Genomic DNA, 19,072 nt, shown 5'->3' with positions numbered 1-19,072 from the left:
TTCCTTTCTCTAGTTCCTTTGTCCTCTGTATTTTGACTCCCTTTTTTATTGGAGATGGGTAACTTTGAACTTGAGGTATTGTAAAAAAATATTGTACATATTCATTTATTGTACCATCCTGCAGGGTTCTGTGATATTCTAGTGGGAACATCACATTTAATATAGTTACTCCTAGACATTGAGTACCACATCTTCTTGCTATGTTTCTATTGGCCTTGCAATTTTATGTCTGGTCCAGTTAAAATAACTCAGTCTATAGTTGGCTCTAGGCCCTAGGGAATAGCTCTTTAGTGAAATTTTATTTGGATTTGGGTAGTCAAAGTATACAGACCTCCTACTGTATTTCTAGGGGCCTGACTCATCCTGTAATCTCAAACAATAGTCTTATTCTACTCTGATCATTGATGTTCTTTTTCCAAAGTTGTTCTGAGAGACAGTACTATCATACTTAGTAAATAATTAGAAAAGTGGGTTTTAAGGTTCTGAAACGTCTTTGTTAAATGAATTAATCCCACAGTTCCCTGTATCATGTCAATTAGTTCACTCTTCAGGTGTCTCATTTCTCATATGAGTTTTTCGTTACTACTGATCACACCTCCCTTCTTTGTGGGATGTTCTTGTTGATAGATAGCAAAGAAGCTAAACTGTGACTGCAGTTTGGGGGAAGGGTTGCTATGGGAGCTGGGTGTTGGCTGTTCACCAGGCTGTTTCTCTGTTCCAGTCTCCTCAGGGCAAGTTGGTTCTACAGGAATCCATGTGATGACATTTGGACGATGGAGGGGCCACAATGGGAGCAGGATGGGTGGAATCCCCAAGCTTCTTTCTTCTCCCCTTCCTTCAGGGCAAGGTGGTTTTCCAGATGCCCCTGCAGAAAAATGGCATGAATTTAAAAAGAAAAAAGCACATATTTTCCCTTTACCACACTTCTTAGAAGCCCCCCCCCCATATTGTTATAAACTGGGCTTGCAACCAGTCCAGAACCCTTTGGTATTATATAGTGGGGTAAGAAAAGGCTTGGGGGAGTCAGAAATAATCTCCCTGAATCCCCACCCAATGGTGGGGGGAAAGCAACACTGACCATTCATTCCAGGCTGGCTGCTGAACAGGAGTTCTTTTATTGGTTGGAGATGCACAACAGCATTATGAGCTGGAAAACACTACAAGGTTCCTGCTTGTAGGAATCTATTTGTTAAACCTACAAGGGAAAGAGAAGGCTATTAATCATCTTGCAAGCAACATCCAGAAGGCATATCAGAAGGAAGGAGAGAGAATCTGACCAATGGGAAATACAGTCTAAGGGGATGTGCATAGCTGGGGAGAGGCTTAAAGGACTGATGGGCAAAGTAACAGATCTAAAAGTTAGGTTCTGCAAATCTATTTTAAGAATAAAAACTTTATAACAGTAAAGAGTCTGCCTTTTAAGATACAAGCCATGAAATATTTGACCCTGACATTTTGAGAAACAATCACCTAATTCTGGTAGAACAAAGACTTAGCTGTCTTAATGTATACTGTCTTTTGAAAAGAAAATCTGCCTTTTTAAAAGAGTGGAGTCCTGGCTCTGAATATGCTGAAAATAAAGGTAAGCCACCGGGTTTTGGGTTTCAGTTTTATTAACATTAATAGATAATTTTAGATAATCCCAAAATCCGGAATGAATTAATTGATGTTTGAAGTTCCCTGAGTGCAAAATATGTCCTGGTGTGTGTCCTAAATATAACATGTCTCACAAGTTTTACAGATGTGGAAACTGAGTCACATAAGACTGTTACCCATAATTATAGGTTCTCATATGGGAAAAGTACTTTGGCTCTTAACTCTCAGATCTGTACTAAGGATCAGTACTGCATTGCACTTTCTCTTGAATGCTTAACCTTATTTTTATCTCTTCTAGGTACAAGAAGCTCAAGATGACAAGTTGGCAAAATGATTTAAAGACTTTTAAAGCAAATATGAATGAATAAGGATTAATTTTATTTGTGTGAAGGGGGCGTGAGAATGCAACAGTTTGGAGCAGACAAAGTGCTCTAGGACATGGGTGTGGAAGTCCTAGGCATCTTTTCTTTTTACTGTCAGTTACATTTTGGATTTTTAGGAAAACATTTGAAAACTCAGTCTCTAACTGGGTCTACTCCAGACACAACTGATCCATGATTAATGAAGCAATCTCAAACTTAATTTTCAGTTTTTACCAGTAAAACTGGACTTGTTGAAGGATTTTTGGTGTTGTACACAAGGGAACAAATAAGGAGACTAAAACGCAAGACCAGCCTTCCAGTGTGCCCCCTACTCCCCCTTGAAAGAAAAGGATTTTCAGCTCAACCTTGCACCAGCTGTTACCCGGATTTAGTAGTCAAGAGAGAAATAAACAAAATTAAACAACGAATGCCAGACAACCCTAGTTCCTGGTGAAATCAGGGGAGAGTGCTCCTACTTTAAAAGAAGAGAACATTTGCGGCACGAGGTGGGGGCCAGAGAATGATGTGCACAAGCATGGCAGATTTGCTAACACAATAACCTTCCGCTGAGCAACAACAAACAGATTAAAAAGGAGAAACTTGTTCCAGAGTCTACATTGCAAAATTACCATGTGTTTTCTGAAACAAAAATAATAACAAAGCAAACCATCAAAACCTAGTGTATACCTTGTGTCTTTCATTGATCACCTTCCTTGGGGTGCTTATTTGGCTCATCCTGCACTCTTGCACTAAAACGTCTAGCCCAGTTCTGATACTTCATTTGCTGCATTTTTCAACTCTGTGTCACCTCAGAAGAGGATCATCTCTTCTCTACTCTAGGAAGCGCACATTTTTACAGGACTTTCTTGGTACAGGAACCTGTGCAATTTCTTGAACCACTAGATTTTTCAATTGGAGTACAAGCTCTCATTTTATATTTTTAATTTTCCTTGCCCCACAAGAATCTTGGGACTACATATAGAATTCCCATTGTTGTCTTCTGTGACACTTGCTTTGGTTGTGCATACTACTATTCATTTTCATCTGGATCATACTGTAAATCTGATCTGACTCGTAACAGCTAACTACAAGAACTTGAATACAGATTTAAAAGTCTCTCCTTTGCACAGTTGCTTTTCTTTTTGAAGGTCCCTCCTGCATTTTCTTGTCCTTTCTGACTCCAGTTGGGCCTAGGCTATGCTGCAGGGCGGATCATCGATCAGAGCTCCAACATGCCAGCAGCATCTGGAAAGAGATTCAAACCCAGCAAGTATGTCCCTGTATCAGCGGCTGCAATCTTCCTAGTAGGATCCACCACACTCTTCTTTGCTTTTACGTGAGTCAAGAAAATATATAGTATTTGGGGAAGGGGGGCATGGATAGACTGGGTTGGCAGTTTTGCATGTGAGTCTAGAGGCTGTTAAGAAAATCCAGTACTCCTGGATAGAAAAAGCCAGCCGTGTACTCATTTTTGTTATGCTGACTTTACAGAAATGGTAATCTGAATCAGGGCACTCAGAACCCACTGATTTGATGGCTAATTTTGTTTAGCTTTGTTGAACTTTGCAGTCATGTTTATGGTCATATTAAATATAAGTTTAAGGGGAAAGGTATTGGTTGTATATGCACTTGCTTTTGCTCCTACAATACTGTATAGGTATGTTGAAACAAACCAGGAAGCCAAAGTTAAGCATAGTTTCCCGTTATGTGTGAAGTGAAGTTGGCTTTAGATTCTGGAAGAGGACTGCCAGAGAAGCCATAATTTTCAGTTAGCAAAGAACCAGCATGTGAGTGTATAATACTCGGGCATATCCTGTCTTACTAAGGCAGGATTTGTTTGTGCAAACCAGGCCACCACATCTTGCTCACTTGCAATGGCCAAGGTTACACTTCAGTTTTGCTCTGGTGGAAGAGTGCCATTCTTACAGCTTTTATTATAGGGACCTCTTGGAAAGAAATGTAAGTAGAACCTAGATTAAAATGCACATCCAGTAGATAAAATAATGTTTCACTGTGCTGGGAAGTGTGAGAGCTTCGTTTGGGCACAAGCACTGAGGTTACTGTATATATTGGGGTTCACAATTCTACCTGCAATGCAGAGGAGTGATGTTTTTTGCCATGGTGAATAGGGGAAGATTTATCTGCCAGATAAAAAGGGAAAGCTTGTTCAGCATTGGGAGGCTTATTTGTAGTCAAAATAATCAGATATGTTGACTGTATAGAGTAATATCTGTTAAGCATAACTTAATTGAACGCTGTGAGACCATTAAAATAGCCTAAATAACTTGTCTGGTTGTTATTTGTTTTATTTAACATATTTATATGCTGCTTAATTACCAGAGTCTAAATGGTGTATTTAAAAATCATACAGTGAGTAAAATCAATTACAATTAATTATAAAAACTGAAAGCCTCCTTACCTTCAAAGTTGTCAGTTGTGTTTCAGAATCTGTTGCTGTGGAAAATGTCCACTGACATTTATAAAAGAGAATTGCAATAGGCAATCTGAGATTGTGAATGGCATACTACAAAAACATAAGTTTCTGTTGAACAGAATGCTTGTCATACAAGGAGTTTGGATACATAGGGAGGAAAATAAGCCACAGGTAGGAGCTGTTATCCTGGTTTACCATTGAGGTTGTTATTGGTCTTCATGTTAAATAATTGCAGTGATGTGTATGAAAAAATGGCTAAATTGTGCACACTTGAAGGAATAATTTTATGCAATATATGATTCAAATACTTTTTAAAACATTTGCACACACAGTGATATAGTTTTCAGTGATGACTTTTTGTGAAGTCAAGTTGAAATAAGTAATGTTCAGGGCGAGAAGAGTGATTTGTGCACATATTTGGTCATACAAAATAGGATTGTTTAAAGTGCTGCATAGCAGAAAGTTTAAGTTTGCTAGCACATAGTCTCTGGATAAATAAATATACCACTTCTTCACCAGGTAGTATAACAAGTAATGCTTAAGGAAGAGGCTGTCTTAGAATCATAGAATTGTAAAGTTGGGACCACATGAGTTATCTCGTCCAACTCCCTGCAGTGCAGAAATCTTTTGCCCAACATGGGGTTCAAACCCACAACTCTGAGATTAAGAGTTTCATGTTCTACCAACAGAGCTATCTCAGCAGCTCATAACTTCGGTGATATACCACAACTGTTGGCAGACCTTGTCTGAAATGTATATATCACTTCCATGTGATGTGCTTGAATTCCATCAGTGGAATCCTTTGAGTTACTCCTTCTATTTAATACATAATCAGTGAACTTAGTAACAGGAAAGCAATTTTTGATGGCATTTATGGGGCTAGTTGCTGTAACAGGTATGTATTTTCAGATCCACAGAAGGTACTCATAAAAAGTAGTACAGTATTTAAACTTTTCCCCCACCATAAGTATACTATAGAAGCATTCTGCAGAGAGCTACAATTGTATTTACTGGATGTTCCTATGCTTTGTAAGCTAGAAATATGTATACATATATATGGCTTGTTCAGAATGAAAATTCAGTCAGTTAATTCTAGGCTAGTTGAAGTTGGCTAGCCTACTTTATAACATTTTAAAATTGAATCATAACTATCCTTCTCTTCAAGAAGGATTGAAGCCCTCCTGACATTTCAGTTTTATTCAGAGTCATTTGGGGTGGGAGCCATGGATTTAATGTAATTCTCTCCATGCTCCATGGCATTTCTGAACATCACCTCTATTTCCGAGGGCTGCTTCTGTCTCATAATTGAAAGTTTCACAAGCAACATAGTTGTACCCCTGATGTTTGAAGACCTGTTAACATGTAGTGTCTGAAGCATACTTTAAAAAATATTTCCCAACATGTACCTGAGATGGGCATGTAGCATTTTCACATTGTTGTAGGAATAGGGGTACGAGTTTAATAGTTTCTTTCAAAAGTGATGCAGGGTGTTACTGAAGTATAAAGATAACGTTAACTCCCGCATCTGCATCACTTATTTTCTCATTTGACTGACTTAAGCTGATTCTGTACTTATTCCATTGAAGCCTTGTGTCTGAGATGATACAAAAGTTCAAATTAATTATGACATAAGCTTTTGTTGTCTACTGTCAACTTCATCACCAGTGTTAGGAACTTAGATGTATAAGCTAACCTTATATATCTTAAACCAAGATGCCATGGGTGTGTGTTTGAAGAAATAATTATAAAAATAATAGCTATTATTTCTATACTGCTTTTTTTTAAAAAAAAAAAAGCTCAAAGTGGTTCACAACACATTAAAACATTGAGTAAAACTTTTCTGAATAAAACAGATTCAAGCCTCATGGAAAATATTTCAGATCCTTCTGTAAGTGACATTTTGCTTTCCCCATATTTATATGTCTACTTAATTTTTATAGCTGCCCATAGCAGAAGTGCTCTTGGAAGTCAGTGTGGTGTAGTGGTTAGAGTGTCAGACTAGGACCTGGGAGATCAGGGTTCAAATTCCCACTCAGTCATGAAGCTCACTGGATGACCTTGGACCAGTCACAGCCCCTTTGTTTAACCTACCTTACAGAGTTGTTGTAGGGCTTAACTGAGGAGGAGGGTGAACCATGTACTCCTTGGAGAAAAGGATGGGATGTAAATGCAATAAATAAGTTCTTCTGCTTACCTGCTTAAGAAAGCTGGAGGGCCCAGATAGATGGAGATATTAGTCGCCAACCTGGCACCCAGAGATCTCCACATGGTAATAATTCAACCTGTGCCAGTAGCAAAACGTGCCTGGCACCTGTGGGGTTTCGAACACTGTAATTAATTAATAAATAAATAGTAATTAATAATACACTGATGATGATTAGTATGAGCCGGCATGTCAGCAGTGGTCATAGGACTGTGCTACATGGTTTCCCATTCACAATATGATGCAGTTCTGCTATGCTGTGATGAGGGCAGAACTATTGTTTGGCTGCTATAGTGTTCATTTAGCTGAGCTCCTTAGCAGTACACACATGTAATTTAGCTTTCTTTCACTAATTTATTTGCTGCTTGTAGCAGACATGCTTAACCTTGCAGGTTACTAGATGCAAGATTCTTGAAGCTTCTTTTTGACTAAAAGAATTGGAGCAAATATCTCAGTTCAGTTCCAGCTGTTGATTAAAAGAGAGCCTTCTAGGTCTGAAGATGTGACTCAGTATATTTGGCAGGCAGTCATAGCTGAGCTTCCAAGAAGCCTGTTATCTACAGTGAAAAACATGATTCAACAGATCTTGGGGGTGTCTACATTCAAGAGTACTTGAAGTTGTTTTTCATGATTATTTGGTAAGCAGTTGCATGAACCCTCCCACAACTATGATCTTATAGACTTCTGTGTTGTATGCTACGAATTTCTCAATCGCCTCCCCTTTCATTTAGTTTGGGATATGGCCCTGAGAATCTGAGCAGTGAATGTATAGTATTGTAAATGCTGATTACTCTTTTTGCAGAGTGACAGCAGGAAAAAATCTTGTTTTTCTAGTAGTCTTATTTTGCTGTCTTCAGAATATCTTTCCTTGTAACATTAACCATTAGCAAAATATACAAAGATTGATTGTCACATTCAAGCTTGTTAACCATGCCGGCATTCTCTTGGCCCTGGTGTACTTTTCTTGATCTCTAGAATACATTCTAGCTGAAATTCTAATTTATAATTTAAAACAACATTTAAACATTTTGGGTAGATATGACCTCCTTGACTTTGCCTTTCAGCTTCCTTTTTTTAACTTCCTTTTTATGGGAAGTTTCCTCTTTTTGAAGTCATATGTGACTGGGTTCAGGGGTTGTTGTTGTTTTGTGGGTTTTTTGTGGGTTTTTTGTTTTTTTGCAATTGTCTGTTTACATATACATTGAATTTGATAGTATTATGACCACAGTTCTCAACTGATTCAACTACACTTGCACCAGGTCCTGGGGGCCACTCAAGATTAAGTCCCCAGGGTCATCACTCCTCTGTTCAGTTCCATTACCTGTTGTTCTAAGGCAGAGTCATTTTGAGTATCTAGAAACAAATATGCACTTAGTCCATGTGAGGATAATGGTAGTCACCTATTACTGCAGCATTTCCTCTTTTAGATGCCTCCTTGATTTAATTCTCCATTGATTTCTTATTCTCCTTTTCAAGATCATTGAGCATTTTGGTCAGGGGGAGCAACAGCATTTCTCCAGTGCTAAATTACCTTTTGAGGCTCAATATCACTACCCACAACAACTCTAAGGAAGAATCTGTGCCTTTGGGAATATCCAGCTTATTGGACTCCATGTCCTCTTTGGCATACAGAGTGACACCACCTCAGTATGCCCCATCTTGTCCTTCCTATAGGGTTTGTATCTAGAGATAACTGTGTGCATTGGTTCTGTCCATTCTACCAGGTTTCTGTTATGCCTACTGTTATGTCTGAAGCTTTAATCCTAGAATAATAGGCAGGTAGGATTTTAGAATGTAAAATTTTAGAAGGGAAGTTTGAACCAGCCTAGTGGGTGTGGCTCTGTCTGTGCTTGCCTGCTTGCCCCTCCCAGACCCCAGGCTATATATCCTTTATTCACACCCTAGGTCACACCTGATAGGCTGGTTTAAACTTCCCTTCTGAAGCCAGATTGGACGGCTCTAACAGCCAATCAAATTACTACATTCTAAAATCCTACCCGCCTGTTATTCTAGGATTAAAGCTCCAGACATAACACCTACTATTTCTGTATTTTCCTCAAAGTCCAAGTAGTCCAGCTCATCCATCTTGACTCGAGTCTTCTAGCATATAAACACTTAAATTTTGTTGGTTGTATCCAACCTACTTTTAAGTAAATGGCTCTCTTTGCTGTCCTCAGATATTATTCAGAGTGGTGGGGGAATCCCTAGAACAGATTAAGAGGGCACCAGATGAGAGGAAAGGGAAGAAAGTCCCAACGCACAAGCAGAAGTCCTTGCACTAATGGGACACTTACTCAGTTGTATGCAACATAGCATTAAGTGACTGTCTTTGTCCTTTTTCATTTTAGTCTATGGTGCTTTCGTCTTTCTGAACTTCTGTCATGTGCCTCTGCACTGCCAGTACCCATTTAAACAATCATACCCCTTACGCCTTAGTGGGAAGATTTGCTTCCGTTGGCTTCACCCCCTGCAATCAGTTTAAAAACTGCTCTGACACATTTTTTATTTTAAGCATCAGCAGTCAGGTTCCATCTTTTTTCAAGTGGAGCTTGACCCTTTTGTACAGGCTCAGCTTGTCCTAAAACATTCCCTAGTGCCTAAAAAATCCAAATCCTTCCTCCTGACACCACCATCTCATCCACTCATTGATACTGCAAAGCTGTGCCTGTCTAGCTGGCTCTGTGTGTGAAACTGGTAGGATTTCAAAGAAAGCTATCTTGAAAGTCCTGGTTCTCATCATCCTACCTCACAACCTAAATTTCACTTCCAGGGCTTCCTAACTACATTTCCTCACCTATTAGTGCAAGCACAACTACTGACTCTTCTCTCATACCCCCAAGTATTTTACTTTTTTCTCTGTCATAAGACCTGTTTTTTCCTTTAATTCCCCCCCCCCCCCCGGCTCTCCTTCATATTTTTCACTAACATTTTGCTTTTATTCAGTTTAAAGCCTGCCATTTCTTCAATATTTTTAAATTTTTCTTCTAAAACCTTTGGGGTGGACTCCAGTGGTGGTTCTAGTGATAACACCACATCATCTGCAAAAGCTTTTAATTTATAGGATCGTTGCCCCACTGCAATTCCTTTAATCTCCTGATTACTTCTTATTCTTTGCACCAAGACTTCTAAGGCCAATATAAACAATAATGGTGATAGTGGACAACCCTGTCTTGTGGTAGGAATATTACCCACAATTAACCTTGCAAAATGCAAGGGTACAAACTAAACTCTTACTGAGTATGCTAAGGTGCAGGTGTTTGCAGCTCGATCTAACATTTGGGACTAAATATTTGCTGTTTGGAAAATGTTGCTACAAATACTTTTACACTTCATAGACTGAATGATACAATTCTATGTAATGTATAATGCTGTTCATATTTTTAAAGTAGTAAAGTAGTTTAGATTTTTTGTTGTTGTTTTTTTTACTTGATAGTTTCAGTTCCGCTCCCCCACATGCAAATTTCAGGTTTTTCCAGGAATCCCACTTTTATTCCCACCCTACCCCCTTTGTTTAAATGTTTTGGAAGCTTATTAAAAATACACTTACTACAGGGCTTTTTGAGTTTCTTCTAGAGCCTCTGAGGGGCCTCTCGTACATTATTTCATGTCTATATATTCAAAATATTTATATACCACTCTTCTGATGGAAAACTGCCCAGAGTGGCTTACAAATCAATTGTTCTCCAGTGTACAGTCTAAAAAGCCATAACAGAAGAGGGAAGATGATGTAGAGGGGAGAGGAAAACAAGCAGTCTCAGTCACCACATTCTTAAGTTACAAAATTCTTACATCATCTTGCATGAAAATGGGTTGCTCAGGTGTGGGGGTTTTTTGTGTGGGGAGGGGGTTAAGGCCTTTGTGGCCTCTGAGAAAAATCCCTGGCAACCAACCTTTCTGAAACTGTCTATAATGTAGATGGAAGCTGCAGTTTGATACAGGGTGGATTGTTTGCCTTCTGGGATTTATCTGGAAGCTGCCAGCTTCTTAGCACTCCTATTGCAGCAGGTAAGTTTTGGAGGTCCAGTAGTAGTAGTATTAATAATAATAATAATAATAATAATAATAATAATAATAATATACCCCGCCCATCTGGCTGGGTTTTCCCAGCCAGTCTGGGTGGCTTCCAATATTAAAAATACAATAAAACATCAGACATTAAAAACTTCCCTAAGCAAGGCTGCCTTCAGATGTCTTCTAAAAGTCAGATAGTTGTTTATTTCCTTGACATCTAATGGGAGGGCGTTCCACAGGGTGGGCGCCACCACCGAGAAGGCCTTCTGCCTGGTTCCCTGTAACCTCACTTCTCGCAGTGAGGAAACCGCCATAAGGCCCTCAGTCCTGGATCTCAGTGTCTGGGCTGAACGATGGGGGCGGAGATAATCCTTCAGGTATACAGGGCTGAGGCCATTTAGGGCTTTAAAGATCAGCACCAACTCTTTGAAGTGTGCTCGGAAACGTACTGGGAGCCAATGTAGGTCTTTCAAGACTGGTGTTATGTGGTCTCGGCGGCTGCTCCCAGTCACCAGTCTAGCTGTGCTAGATTATGGATGGAGTTTCCAGGTCACCTTCAAAGGTAGCCCCACATAGAGTGCATTGCAGTAGTCCAAGCGGGAGATAACTAGAGCATGCACCACTCTGGTGAGACAGTCTGTGGGCAGATAGGGTCTCAGCCTGCATACTAGATGGAGCTGGTAGACAGCTGCCCTGGACACAGAATTGACCTGTGCCTCCATGGACAGCTGTGAGTCCAAAATGACTCCCAGGCTGTTCACCTGGTCCTTCAGGGGCAGAGTTAACCCCATTCAGGACCAGGGAGTCCTCTTTATGGTCCAGCTCTCACTTCCATGCATCACTACTGGGAAAACCATAGCTTTAACTATATGGACCTTTGTTGGCAAGGTGATGTCTCTGCTTTTTAAGATGCTGTCTAGGTTTGTCATTGCTTTTCTCCCGAGAAGCAGGCATCCTTTAATTTCGTGACTGCTGTCACCATCTGCAGTGATCATGGAGCACAAGAAAGTAAAATCTCTCAATGCCTCCATTTCTTCCCCTTCTATTTGCCAGGAGGTGATGGGACCAGTGGCCATGATCTTCGTTTTTTTGATGCTGAGCTTCAGACCATATTTTACTCTCTCCTCTTTCACCCTCATTAAAAGGTTCTTTAATTCCTCCTCACTTTCTGCCATCAAGGTTGTGTCATCTGCATATCTGAGGTTGTTGATATTTCTTCTGGCAAGCTTAACTAACTAACTAACTGGCATAACTAACTGGCATATTTGCCTGCAAATATCTTTAGAGTAATAGTAGGCAGCTGCCTCATTTTAATCTTCAGAACACTAGTACTTGGTTAAATGATTCTTGTATATATTATGTAGTTGCCTTTCCATTGATGGCTGTACAAAAATAAAGAGCTAAAATTTGTTGCAAATGCCTTAGTACCAGCTTCACATTTCCAGAAACGTGCTCCCCCTTCCTCTTCTTTGCACCCTCCCTGATAATAAAACCAGAATGTTAATGTGAACAGAATTTCTAGAATTCAAGTAATAGAATGCCATTCATGCATGATGGACAGGATGTATAAAGTGAAATGAAAGAAACAAAACCTGAGGAAGCATGTTAGTGAAGCAGTTTGCTTAAACATACCATTTGCATCTCTTTTCTTATGGGATCTAGAAACTAGAACAGGCATAGGCAAACTTGACCCTCCAGATTTTTTGGGACTACAGCTCCCATGATCCCTAGCTATGGTCAGGGATTATGGGAATTGTCGTCCCAAAACATCTGGAGGGCTGAGTTTGCCTATGCCTGAACTAGAAGGCTAAAATCGTAAGAGCAAACCACTGAACTTTTCTCTCTAATATTGGTAGATCCTGATTGGGTCAGGGTTCTAGACACAGGTTACATAGGCATCTTAAGAAACTGAATGGGCTGTGCTTCAAATAGAAGCAGTTCCATTAAGTATTGGTCGCAGTTTCCATGTGTCATTGAAATTCATTGTCCAGCCCCATTTCCCTGGTCTAGGTGAAAAACAGTTGGAACCAACGGATCATTGATGCCACAAAAATTTCATTCATCCATATCACGATTTGAGATTTTAATGTAGAGTTTTGGAAGCACCATCCCTCCTACATTAAGGTAGTTGATTAAATGGGCACTAACTATGTCAATAGTGTGCTTACTGGCGAATGGCTTCTCATATAAGTATGTATACTTTTCATATTTTATTTTGCATGTAAAACAATCACTTTGAAGCTTCCGAGCTGGTTGAGTAACTTTTTCATTTGTCCAAAACATAATAGATTTTTGTAGCACCCGTAAGGAATTTCTAAGAAGTTGAATGTTGGTTGGCCTACATATAAGAAGTTATGAGAAAGTTGGACTCAAACAGTAATTTAGCAGAAATGCAGTAATTATGACTGGCATGATCAGGAACACCATGTGGGTATCCAACTTCTTCAGAGTAGGGCCTATATTCTATTCTCCTTTTGCACTATTAGCTGTCTCTTAAACAGCCAAGAACTTCACTAGTGTATAGCTTGGGGGCCTAAAACAGTTCACTAATGGAGTGGAGCTGCGAATGAGTCACCTCTTCATCCCTTCAGTTGTAGCAGAGAAAATACAAACACGGGCTGGGCATGTCTGTGTCATTAGATGTTTGGGAAGGTTTCTGACCTAGATCTCTTCTGTAGGGAGAAAGTTATAAAATAAATTGGGTTAACTACTGGGATAGGACTTGAGAGTTCCTGTCTGAGTTCTTTAAACATTACCTCCTCTGACAGGGTGGAGTCTCCAGCATCTGCCTGTCTACTTTGAATACCTTGACCACCTTTCATTTTGTCACTAGCCTTCTTACTTGTTTCCCCTCATTTCTTTTATTTTTTCCACAGTAGAAGGCTTTATAATTAAAATATAGGTATGTGAATGCTAGGTAAAAGATGTATAATTCCCATCTTTTAGGTGCTTGGCCTGTGATGTATATGCAGTACATAATAACTTCTTTAAAAAATTATCAAGAATCAGCAACATCATTGTCATCTACTATCTCACTCTGCAAGAGGCTTATAATTCCCATGGTTTTGTCCGGCCTTAAGACTGTTTCTGTAGACATATTGAATGCTAGTGGCTTTGAGATGTGTACATATATAATAATTTGAATGTGTTCATTTATCCTTTTGCATATCACTGTGACACCTGGACAACATTGCTCTAGTCTCATGGAACAAAAAGGCTCCATATCATGTTCTTTGGATTCACCCATAAGCTCAAGTTTCTATCCTTAGCTCGTACAGGAAATATCAACTTCTGTTGTATTCTCTGTAGATACACGGCAGATTATTGTCTTCCTAGCTTTGGTGTGTGTTTGCATTGCCTAATTCTGCTGTTCAGAATACACTGACAGTACCTCCCTGCCTCTAGTTACCAGCCCACCATTAATGATTCACAGGCCTGATGCCAGTAGGCAGGGTTTGTTGAGTCGGTTTTTAGCTGCTGCTGCTTCAGCCTCTTTTTGGCCTGTATTGTAGATTAAGCCTGTGTTCTCACTGACCCACAAATGAAAAGAGTTGAACTGGCCTTTGCCTTATAGATATTTTGATAATGAGGGGGAGGAGAGGAAGACTATATTGGGAGGGATGCCTCACCCTTGCCTGCTAATCTAATATATGCCCCTTAGATACCCTTAGTGGGCTCTGAGCATTCTGTCAATTGGTTTACTCCATATGTCATTTTTTAGAGGTAGCCTTGCATTTCCCTTCCCTGCTCTTTGCTCCTGCTGCCTAAATCCATCTGTTTATCACAGACTGCTCTGATTGGAGAAAGAAGGACAGATGCTGCCCTAAATCTATGGGATTAAACTCCCAGCAGCAAAGCAGATTAGGGTATTACACTGGCGTCTTCAAGGGGGAAGCCCGCTGGGTCCTGAGCCCAGGCTTTTCTGTGGAAAGGATTCTTCAGTATAGTAATTTTGTCAGTGGGTACCATCTTAACATTTTCCAACCTCCAAGACTGTGCCTGTGTGTTTGCTTGTGGATTAGTCATATGAATGAGTACCTTGTCCTGGAAGAATTGACCTGCATTGTCCCTCTAAGGAATGGAATTATATGACATAGGTCTGGCTTCTGTCCTAAGACACAGTTGCATGTGAGATATGTATCGTGTTTGTGGCATATTAACTTGTGGTGTTGCTAATATTTCCAGAGTTGTAATTAACACCTATTCCGAGCAGCATATAGATACTGTGGCCAGCTGAAATACCTGGCTACACAGATGCAAATGTAAACCCATCCCCCATTCCCATCACTGAATATGGCCACACACCCTGCAGTGAACAAGCCCAGAGAGGCACAAGTTATAATCACACTGTTGCTCTCAATTTTCCTAATGTCTCCCAGTACCACATACTGATTCAAGGTAGATATTCTCTTCCTTAACTCCCCAGCACCACATTCACAGAGCCTTCATCTTACTAAAGGATATACAGGAGGCCAAGTGAACACAGTGGTGGGTTCACAGTTATTTGGGAAGTTTGTGTGGCTATCCAGGGTGGCTAATGGGGTGTGAATTAACAAGTTGCTAAATGTTGATGGTGCATGGTAATGTGCCATTATTTGGCACATTGGATTTAGGGGGGGGGGGAATCCTCTGCCCTTCTATTGTAGTCTAATGTTCAGGGCAGGTTACAGCAGCTTAAAAATATCTGCAAAACATTAAAAAAATTAAGAATCGCAATAAGGATCAGCAAATTCTTGGATTGATGACCCTCGGGTTCCTTCCAACTCTATAATTCTAATCTGATACATGTGGATACTGACCTGTATCAGATTATGATTCCACTTCAGAATTCACAGCCCTGCAGATCACTTTACAAGGTAGTCCAAGGGCTGAAGCACTTCCTCTTAAAGCAATATCTGTTATTTAGCATTTTAAAAATGGGTAATCCAGCTGCCCACAGCCTGGAGTGTCTAGAATGCAATACGCCTTGCTGCTATGCACTTTGAACTATAGCAAGTCCCCCTAGGAGTGATGGGATGAGGTTCTGTCATTGTCAGGGGGGATTATGTAGACAAACTGTGATTAGCTCTAGTGCTTGAATTAAGTTTGACTAAATTGGTGTATATTTGCAAAGGGGAAAAGGCTGATTTAAATAATTTTTCTATTGATTTCCTCTTCATATATTTCCTACACAGTGGTGCATATTTGACCATTAAATCATGTTAATTTACAACTAAATGGAATTTATATGGTTTCTTTCTTAAAACAAGGGATTGCATCTTGCACGTGTCAAAAAAAGTAACAAAAAAGGGGGGGGGATACCCATGACATCAAAGTATGTCCAGATAATTAGTGGGCAGGGTAGAGCTGGCTATTTTCATTCAAGTGAAAATGAAAAGCTAATGTCTGGTGGATGAGTGTAAATAATGAAATTTGAGAAATTGTTTATTCTTAGTTTTTATAGGAAAGTGTCACTTAACTCAATGTATCGGGTAGAGGCATTGCTATAGCTAAGAGACTAACTGTAGAGCTAATATCCATTTCTTCAGATTAATATCCTAAACTTTTCTGAAAAGAAACTTGGCATTTATCTTTTTAAATAAAATAAAATCTTGATTTAAATGTTTATAATTTTTAAATTGGTTTTTATTTACGCTTCTCAGTCAGGACTGAGCATACACTGCAGCTACTAGATGTGATGAGGAGTGGAATGAAGTGTCCTTCTAGGAGAATACATTGCTGGCTGGCACGCTGAACATGAACGCTCCAAACTGCAATATTTTGTTGCACATCCCAACTTATTTCTATGAAGTGCTCAAACAAGTAGTGTAGTGAAAGGAGCAGCCCTGGCTACTCGGTGGGTGGCATGTGCAGCATTATGCAGCAGTTACCATTCTGTATGAAAAGACCAGTTGCCCATGAAGAGGGCATAGGCACACCCATATCCCACATGGTGTTGCAGGTGTGCCAAGGTTTTCTTTCTGCCAGTCTTAGTTGTCAGGAGCAATTGTTCTCTTCCCACTGGTGACCAGGCAACTCCTGGATTACAGCACTGGGTAAATACCAAATTAAAAACAGCTTTTAAGAGTGGTGACCTCAAGTTTGTGCATTAAGTTGCATTTTGCACAGCAACATAGCTTTAATATACATCAGGGGTGGCCAACTCCAAAGAGACTGTGATCTACTCACAGAGTTAGAAACTGGCAGTGATCTACCCCCTTTTGGGGGGGTTCAGGTTGAAGCTGATAAGCTTTTTTTAGGGAGGAGGAAACCCCCGTTTTTAGGGGTTCAGGTCAAAGTTGTTGATATTTTTTTAAGGAAGGCCCATTTTTCAGGGGTTCAGGTCAGAGTTGTTAAGCTTTTCTGAGGCAGGAGGAAAGCCCTGTTTTGTGGGGTGTGAAGGGCTAAAATGTTGATCATTTTTTAGGGGAGCCAAAGTTGTTGAGCTTCTTTGGGGGGAGCCAGTGATCTACCAGTGATCTACCGGTAGATCACGATCTGCCTGTTGGATGTGCCTGATATACATGGTCTCTTGAAAATAAATGCATCTTATTTTCATGCACAGTCTGCTTAGTGAGAAATAAGTCCTCAAGAAAAATATTTGATGATTTAACTAGAGATGGTATGACAGCATATGCCATAACTTGAAGAGTAAAATAGCAAACTCACTGTTAAGATTCACTGCACCAAGAAAGTCTTTAGGGTGGGTCAGATTGGGTATTGAATGCTGAACAAGCAGAGTTCTGTTAGTGCAATGGGACTACAATTTCCTTTCATCCCCAGATATGCCCCCAATTTGAAAATAAAATTTTTTAAGGGTATTCTGTGGGCTGGAGAGGACAAGAGAGGAAGAAGATGTTTTGTATTCCGAACAGAGCTTCAGTGTTGGATACAGCCAATTGGCTGGTACCGAAGCATAATTAAAGTACATTTCACCAGCATCTTAATGTTTTTTTGGAGTAATCCCTAATACAATTGGGTGAGGTTGTGCTGCTAAAAGAAGCATTGTGGTAGGTATATCTTACACACCTTACTTTTCAGGTTATGTCCTATGATTGAGACAAGACGAGGTGAGGGAGTTGCCTGGCTTTTATTCTAAAGATGTCTCAGGTTAGAGCAAATGTAAACCCAGTGTGTCTAGTATATAGTAGGACAGTTGCCAGGACTGACATGCCGTATGAACACCTTTCCCGCCCACCCCATGGGAAGCCATGCAATAGAACCAGTGCAGACTGTTCTGTGCAATCCCTGTGGTGAACTGCAATATCTTATTCAGGGTAGCGGTAGCCTCTAAATCTCATCAATTTACCTTTGTAAACCAAAAATAATAAAAAAGGTGTGACAGTTTTTAAAATGGCTATTTACAATTCTAATATCACCTATAATTACATTCTTGCATAATAAAAGAATTAAAGACTCCAATAAAACCTTAGATTTCTAAATTATTCTTGTACCACTATGTGGACTTAGGGAATAAGGCTGTTATGTACAGAACCAGTTGCAGTTATCTGCCTGCCTATTTAATTTTTTTAGCCTGCTATACATATTTATCTCATCCAGGCCCTAATCTAAGCCTTATCAGTTTTATGGTGTTTATTGCAAACCACTTCAAAAACCTTGTTGCCCAAAGCAGTATAAATAATGTTTGTTTGGGGTTTTTTAAGTTGAAAGCTTTAAAAGTTTCAGAGCTTATTTTGACATCAAATTTACAAAACCACATCCTTTTCTTTCACTGGCAGCACCTATCTCCAGGCTCTTGATTTGTATTTACTAACATAGATTAGAATCCTAATTTGTTCATAACCATGTGTTTAAAAGGATGAAAAAGTGCAGTCTTTCACAAATGTGTAAATGAAAATAATATGTTATGGGGCAACTGATCTGAAATGAATTGACTCATTTGTCTTAAGATACAAATGGAGGTGTAATTCCTTTCCCTATTGGGCTGGGAACATTATTGGGTGGTATCCAGTGTTTGCCAAGTAAACCCACTGAAATCAGTAGACCAAAGCAATTTAAGTTCATTGATCTCAATGCATCGACTTTTGATCATCCTTGATCAAACTTTATAGTTTAGTTACATTTACATTCAGATAACTTAAGGCAGGGATGCGGGGGGCGCTGTGGGTAAAAGCCTCAGCGCCTAGGGCTTGCCGATCGAAAGGTCGGCGGTTCGAATCCCCGCGGCGGGCTGCGCTCCCGTTGCTCGGTCCCAGCGCCTGCCAACCTAGCAGTTCGAAAGCACCCCCGGGTGCAAGTAGATAAATAGGGACCGCTTACCAGCGGGAAGGTAAACGGTGTTTCCGTGTGCTGCGCTGGCTCGCCAGATGCAGCTTTGTCACGCTGGCCACGTGACCCGGAAGTGTCTCCGGACAGCGCTGGCCCCCGGCCTCTTGAGTGAGATGGGCGCACAACCCCAGAGTCTGTCAAGACTGGCCCGTACAGGCAGGGGTACCTTTACCTTTTAACTTAAGGCTACTCCTAGCT

General features: G+C 40.1%; 1 protein-coding gene across 2 annotated transcripts in view; it reads left to right on the top strand.

Moving 5' to 3' along the window:
• The window catches only part of ZDHHC5 (zDHHC palmitoyltransferase 5), a 41,781-nt gene that overhangs the window by 8,671 nt on the left and 14,038 nt on the right, over positions 1–19,072 (top strand). Inside the window, exon 2 of one of the 2 annotated variants that reach the window (XM_028738375.2) lies at positions 1,895–3,294. The exons of the other annotated variant lie outside the window; for it this stretch is intronic. Coding sequence (XP_028594208.2) covers positions 3,191–3,294 — 104 coding nt within the window. The 5' untranslated portion in view covers positions 1,895–3,190. The remainder of the gene's footprint in view (positions 1–1,894; positions 3,295–19,072) is intronic. 2 annotated transcript variants of the gene reach the window in all.

The sequence above is a fragment of the Podarcis muralis genome, chromosome 1, assembly GCF_964188315.1.
Source record: "Podarcis muralis chromosome 1, rPodMur119.hap1.1, whole genome shotgun sequence".
NCBI classification, from domain to species: Eukaryota; Metazoa; Chordata; class Lepidosauria; order Squamata; family Lacertidae; genus Podarcis; species Podarcis muralis.
This window is presented reverse-complemented; position numbering and strand designations above follow the sequence as displayed.